The sequence below is a fragment of the Eimeria acervulina genome, genomic scaffold, assembly GCF_000499425.1.
Source record: "Eimeria acervulina Houghton genomic scaffold, Eah_scaff7, whole genome shotgun sequence".
In the NCBI taxonomy this organism is placed as follows: domain Eukaryota; phylum Apicomplexa; class Conoidasida; order Eucoccidiorida; family Eimeriidae; genus Eimeria; species Eimeria acervulina.
The window spans coordinates 162,174-169,267 of NW_013549647.1; the positions used below are offsets into that span (position 1 = coordinate 162,174).

Below are 7,094 nucleotides of genomic sequence, written 5' to 3' on the forward strand. Positions count from 1 at the left end.
ACAGCACACCACCATAATTTGTTCTCCGCTAAATGGAGCACTTCTGTACCTCCATACTGCACCACGAACGCGCGTAGCAGTACTGCGTTTGAACAGATACGTTTTCCCACGGCCTGGTGAACGGCTTGGCACATATCTTTGTACACACTATCGTATGCATAACGCGCCGTACAATCTATATGAAACCCATCTGGCGCAGCGCACGGACGCCAACACCCGCTGATGGTGCAAGTCCCCTCTGAGACAAGCATTGCAAACATCTTCTTTAAACTGGCGGAACATGGTGGTCCAGATGCATCCCAATGATGCCTTCTGCAGCTCAAACCAATTGCAAAAATTGAGGCCTCCTACACCTGAAACGCTTGGCTACGCGGGAACACCGATAGTGCTTCCTGCATTTGCTGGAGCAGTCTGTTGCTCCTGCAAATCATCATGAACAGGGCCAGTTGCAGTTTCTGTCTGTTCGCTCTCTCCCTTGACATCCGGATGCCTGGATTGCTCGCCGGCACTACCGGCGGCACCCCCTTCAGGCAAGGCGGCGATCCCTTTGTTGAGGTACCGCGACAGCAACACAAGTTGCTGAATATGCATAGCAAGAATGGACTGCATGAGTGACAGCTGTTGCTGTGGCGTCTGCTGGCTCGGAAGCTTCAACTCCTCGAGACAGGGGGCAATAATCATTAGAGATGGTTGCAGTTCTGCAGTGGAGGTGGCGTTTCCCACGACGTTTGTGTGCATCAGCAACGTCTGATCCATGAGACGCTTGGCTGTAGTGGCAGCTGCCAGTTCCCCTGGAGAGGCTGCTTGCCCAATAGTGGTGGTGGCAGCGCTGGCGCAGAGAGCCGCCCTGGAGGTGAGATACTGGGCTAGCACGTTGTTCCTCAGATCCTCCAGAATGAAGAGAATGGCTTCCTTATACAAACAAACCACTGTTCTGTCGTCCCGTGTGCCATGCCCGCCAGCAGCAGGCGACGCATATTTGCCCTTGCGCCCATTCGACTGGCTTGCAACAGCAGCAGCAGCAGAGGCCAGGGCAGCGGCCACGCATTCGGAGTGTTCTGCCTTTAGCTGATGGTGTTTGGCGTTGCTGCCGCCTCCCCCAGGCGATCCGTGCAGCCCCGCAGCAATAAGATGTGCGGGATTCCCTGTGGCGGTGACAGCTGCTGCTGCAGTGGTGGCCTGTTGTCTGAACTGCACGGCTCTCCTGTACGCCTCTACACAGCTTTCGAAGAACTTGTCGTAGAAGTAACGTCTGTATCCTTTCCAGTACACAGCCCATCGTTTCTTGGTGTTGTCTCGCGAAACACCTCGAACTATGGGGTAGAGGCGTTGGCTAGCGCAATCATCTTTGCCTGCACCTTCACAAACGCTGTAGTAACCCAAGGGCCCCCTGAATGATGAACCTCCCAGAGCGTCTTCTTGCAAGAAAGGATCTCCACCTCCCGCCACACGTTCTATCAGCTGCAGCTCTGCCAAGTAAGAAGGCGACGACGGATTCGAAGGCGAGTCGCTCGTAACCCCGCCCAAGACCAACTCATGACCCGGCTGTTTCGCCCTGCGCTCCACCGCACCTGCACCTGCGGCGTCTGTTCCCTCCCCGCCGCATTCACCACCCTCTCGGGGCCCTGCAAGGGATGCTGCAAGCAGCCTCATATCGCTGCTGCCGCTGCTGCTGCTGCTGCTGGCAAAGCTGGTGCGTCTCTGGTCCAGGAGGTGCATTTCTAAGAAGCGGCGCTTGTAGGCCCGAACTTCCTCTTCGTCCTCAGCTCCCGGACTGCAGTTGCTCGTTCTCCGGCTGTTAATGTTGCTGTTGCATGCAGTGCTGTTGGCGCTGGCTAGCAGCCGTTTCGCCGTCTCTGGCTTTTCCGCCAGCTTGTTCAGATGGTGCTGCTGCAGAAACGCCAGGAGTTCGGCTGACACAGCAGCAAGCCGAGCGCTCCCTTCCCCCCCCATTCTGATGCAGTTGGCCGCCCCCACTTGTTCGCTGTTCAAGTCAAAGTCCGCCCCGCAGTGTGACTGGCACTCCTGCATCAGCCGAGAGAAAAGGGAAGTGCTGAAGAGATCTTCCTCTTGGCTACCTCCTCCCCTGCCTAAGATTAGTCCTTCATGGAGGTGGCTGGGGTTGCTGGTGGCGGTCCCATCTCTGCCGGATGCAGCAGCAGCAACTGCTGCCGCTGCTGTTGTGCTGCCTCTTCCTCCTCCAGCTCCCGACAGGAATTCAGCGGCGTCTCCTGAGGCGAACTCTGCCATAAAAGTCTGAAAATCCGTCGCGTCCTGTCCCTGACTGACCACAGGTCGACGCCCCTCCAACTCGCCGCCTGAACGCGCAGCAGCTCCCTCTGCTGCCGCTGTTGCTGCTGCTGCATGCGCTGCGCTGGCCAGCTGAGAATGGGACCCAGTCACACGGCTTGAAGAGGAAGAAGACGAAGGAAATGAAGAAGAAGAGGAGGAGGAGCTCCTGGCAGCCTCGTTTGTCCTCCCTCCTGAAGACGACGTCATCTGCACGCCCTCACGTAACCCAGACAGATCCACTGCTGATGACAGCAGGGCAGCAGTGTCTGCGGACGTGAACGGAGTATGCTGCTGCTGGTGTTGTTGCTGTTGAGCCTCGTTAACCTGCTGCAGCACGCATCCCGCCATATATCGCTCGAAGGCGGCAGCAAATTCCTCTGGCGATAATCCGCCTGCTGTATTGGCGCCTCCTTCTTCCAAGGCATGATGATGATGAGGGCCCCCACCATTCCACCCACTAGCGTCTGTTCCCCTGCTGCCTGTCTTGTCTGTTTCCCTGCTGGTGGCGGTGTGGTGTGCTGAGTTCGTCGCACGGGAACTCAACATCCGTCTGCTCAGTTCAAGAACCGCCAATTCCCTAGCCAGCCGCTCCTCTCGCGTCTGGGAGCTAACAGGCGTTACGATTTCCCACTGTCTGTTGGACCTAGAAGAAACCGGGGCCCCTGAGGGCACCCCTCCGGTGGCGACCATATTATTCACACACGGGCTATTATGCGGAACAGAACCCTAAGAGGCGGTAACAAGCAGGATGCCTGAGGTTTATCCTATGAGGTGTATGTGTATGAGTTTTTGTGTGTGTATCGGGGGGCTGGATGGAGATCACGCTACAAACGGCTGACGAAGATGAAACCGCGCCAAGAAGATAAAACTCCTTCAACGTCTACCGTTGACCTATCGGAATGGCTGCTGGTCTATCGCGAGGAAACAAATTGAGCGCCCACTCTTCTGGTGGTGCAACAAATGAGCGTTGAGCAACACCCACGCTGTTTTTATCTCCCCTTCTAGAGAGATGACGTTGGTCTGTGAGATGCAACGGCACCTCCCAGTTCTCCTCAGCATTCGAGAGACGAGCCCCTCAAGCAATCCCTTGAAAATCTGCTGCTACGTTTCCAAAGATGGTGTTGTTGCCTCTTTTGTCTGTTTGTTGTGTGTTTGGTATCTCCTCTCCCTCCCCCTACGGACCGCGCCCTGCCCGCTGAGATGCTGGTGGCCGCCACAGCACATAGAGGGACGCCGCGTCTCTTGAATAATAAGGCGCGCTAGGAGCTTCTAATTCGATAAAACAGAATTACAAAGAAGCAGAACTCCCGAACTCCTCCTAAAAGGCTGGACGCTGCCGCGAGTGACCTGAACCCGTAGCTGCGCGCCTGGCAGAGGCGAGTAAGATGATGTGTGTTGAGTGGAAGAAGGACGGGTTGCCTGTGTAGTAGACGCCACTGCAATATAAAACTAGAATCTTAAGACAATGTTCCTCTAATGAAGCAAGAGAAGGCCTTCAAGAGGTCCCGGAGATGAGAGGAAACGGGCGGTCCACAATCACCACCAGCTGACCCACCGCCAGCCAACAGCATCCACGGACTCTGTGCACTGCACAGCCAGCACAAGCAGCTCAGAGGGGATAGTGGCGCTTTGTGAATCCTCCCCAGATGCATTTGTCTTCCGAATCATAGAAAATAACTACAAACCAAAGTTAAGAGGTATATTAATATAATAAACAACCTATGCACACCGGCTTGAGTACATATCGGCGCTGCCGCTGCACTGCGCCCTGAATGGTAAGGAATCCTGCAGAGGAACGCCTGCTCTTGCACATCGCCGCCTGCTTCCTTCTCCTTCTTAACCGGCTTATTCTCCTTAGATACACAAGAGATAAGTAATAACAAACTCAATAAAACACCGACGTAAACCTCAGTCAGCTGACAAGAAGAAACCAGCCAGACAGGATGCGATGCGACGCAGGCGCATCAGCGGGCGGTCGGGTGATCGCAGGCGTTGACTGTTGTGGAGGCAGCTGCTGTACACACGGCCCCTGAGAATTTTTTGGTGCTTTTTAGGCAGATAACCCAAAACAAGTTCAAACGAAGATATAAGAAAGTAATAAGAAGTGAATGGATTCTGAATCCATCGAACCGCCCGCCTGCTGGACTGCAGCTGTTGGTGCCCGGTTCACCCAACCGGGTAACCAACGGGAGAGTTGAGGTGGGTAGGTTAGCCAGCGCTGTTTCCCCTCCAAGACATTTGTTTTTCAAGCTGTTTTTGAGTTAAAATTAGTTATTTCAAGGATTTTGGAATTTAAAACCCATCAAGCCTGTGTGAATTGCATTTAACTGCAAGGGTGTAGCAGCTCTACGGCGTTCAACTCTCCATTGATATATGGCTCCGACATGGTACGAACCCCAACCGAACCTGCATGTTTTCGCTTTAAATTAGTTTTTAATATTGGAACAAAATCAATTGGGCAATCAATCTCGGCGTAGCGGGAGGCTGGCAACTGCACAGTGCGTAGGGAAAGCACCGGGCGCTGGAGCGACGAGTGAGTGGATCGAGGGAGCAGCCAACCGGAAAGAAGATTTTGCTTCTTTAGCATCATTAACTTCTTATAGAGTCAAATATATTCCGTGTTCTTGTTGTTTTGAGTACTTCGTCTTGAGACTGCGGTGCCTTCTCCACCAAATGTGGGTGTGCGAGATGAAACCAGACCAGGCCCTCGCTGCAGTTCTTAGAGTATCTCCAGGTGAATAGCCCGTCGAAGCCCACAGAAAGCGGTGGTCCTATGCGGGTTCCAAAGCAAAGGGAGAGGAAAAAGGGTATAATTAGACGGAGATCAACGGGGAGTCCTTCACATTCCAGAATGTTGGGGTCTTCGGCCGGCGTACTTCGACACTGAGGCAGGGGGGACATCCCGTTATTTTAATCTATCTAAAATTTTAATCGATCTAATTTGTACTTGGAAGTGTTTGCAAGAAGTGTAGACAAAAATCGGTTACAATATGAAGGGCAAAGTGAGTCGAAATTGGATTATGACAGTCGATATATTTTCACGCTCCACGAACAACACAGCCCACCGAATAAAAATGCTCTGAAGCGGAACGAAGTGCCTCCACCTGGCAAAGAAAAGGTTAAAGGGAATGCTGGATTTTGAAATTCTCGTTTCGGGGGCTTTCAAACACAGAGTTGTCTTCTAATCCACCCGCGATCTGCTGAAATAGAAAGAGGAAGGTTAGAAGGATGGGTTTACATGAGAGTGCAACGCGCTTTTCCTTAGAGGCGTTTGAGACCTCCCAACATCGTTACTTACAGCGCCTGGAGGGGTAGAAACCCATCGTCGAGGTACTGAATTAAACCCGAGGGGCTTTTCTTCATCTCCCTTGCTCTTCGTCTTTGAATAAAGGGGTGTTGCATACCGTCTAACCGCTCAATTTTCACGCCACTCAAATTGAGAGAGGTTCAGCGGGTGCTGCAGTCTGAGAGGGGAAGATCAATTCTGCCTTGTCGCATGCCATCCCCTTTTTATCGTATCGGTGAAGCCACATAAACCTTCAATTGTAAAATGTAATGGTAAGGCAGAGAGTAACACTCTGAGAAAGATCTCCTTTGACACTCACTGTTCGTCAGGCCATCGCCTGGCCGTGGTGAGGTGCATGTGTGCGTCTACAGCGGACTCCAGGCGCAACAGAAAGCATTAAAATGCCGCATAGCAGGCTTTACAAAAGGCTGTGCATGCTCAGGGGACATACGAAGAGCAAATTGTGACTCGAACAAAGAATATATGTGCACCAGCATTTATTACACATAAAAGATGCGCTATTTTCAGAAAGATTTTACGGCTGTACCCTTCTTGTTCATTCCCAGGTCATTATAAGAGCAAATTGTGCCTCAGAAAAGGCTGGCTCTGCATGTTTTACTCGGATAAGCGGTTGTTGGTAAGCGAATATACCGGCGCGTGCCCACGCAGGACAACCGTTGGACTCAACACAAAACGAGAAACATCCTCAACTGTACCTGCCATATATACATATTCCTTCAAAATAAACACAAAAGACTGGTTACTTCGCCCAAAATCCACATCTGGCCTCTCCACATGCCACAGCCTGGTCCGCTTCTGGCTGGCAACGCACAAACCAGCCGCTTGGGATGGACCAGCAAGAGGGCTGTTAACCGCAACCTTTTCTTGCGATTCACCCGTTTATGATTATTAATTGTGTCTTCATAGATTGTAACTGATGGGGTGGAGTCACTACGACTCAGGCGTGTGTCACTATTCGAGCCGGTGTGCGTCGCTCAATTCGGTGGGGAGTCTATGCAGAATAAAATGGTGTGGGCGTCGAACGCATTGGCAAGGGGATGGGGAAAATTTGATAATTCTTTAAAATAGAGAGTTTGCTTCTGTTTTTCTGACAATTCCGGAAAATTTTGCTGGTTAACAGGCTGCAGACTGCAAGCATCGGGGTGCAGCGAGACGGCTGAGCTGTTGTCTCCCGGACAGGCTGCCCGCGTGTGTCGTCGGCGTCTTCGCCTTTCCTTCACTTCTCCGTAAACAACAAGAGAAAAGTTTCCTCCAAATAGCGGAAGCAAAAGTCCCGACTTAATGGAGCTCTAACGCTTATTCTTCTCCTCCTATACTAACGCCTTTCACTAAACACCTCAAAATCTTCCTGCAAGGGAAGTGCTCGCCTCCCTTCTGTCTCCCGCCCAGTGAAACCTGCTTCCGTTTCCTCCATTTGAGCTTCATTTTTTTCAATCATCATTAAAAGTATATATCATAGTCGAAACCATTCTTTTTTTTGCTTCAAAACCCTACA

General features: G+C 52.0%; 1 protein-coding gene across 1 annotated transcript; it reads right to left on the reverse strand.

Moving 5' to 3' along the window:
- Positions 1-366: 366 nt before the first annotated feature.
- Positions 367-2,982, reverse strand: EAH_00002330 (hypothetical protein, conserved; the record flags this gene model as incomplete). Its single annotated transcript, XM_013394652.1, has 1 exon — positions 367-2,982. The coding sequence occupies one exon, from the start codon at positions 2,980-2,982 to the stop codon at positions 367-369; it is 2,616 nt and encodes an 871-aa protein (XP_013250106.1).
- Positions 2,983-7,094: the final 4,112 nt, after the last annotated feature.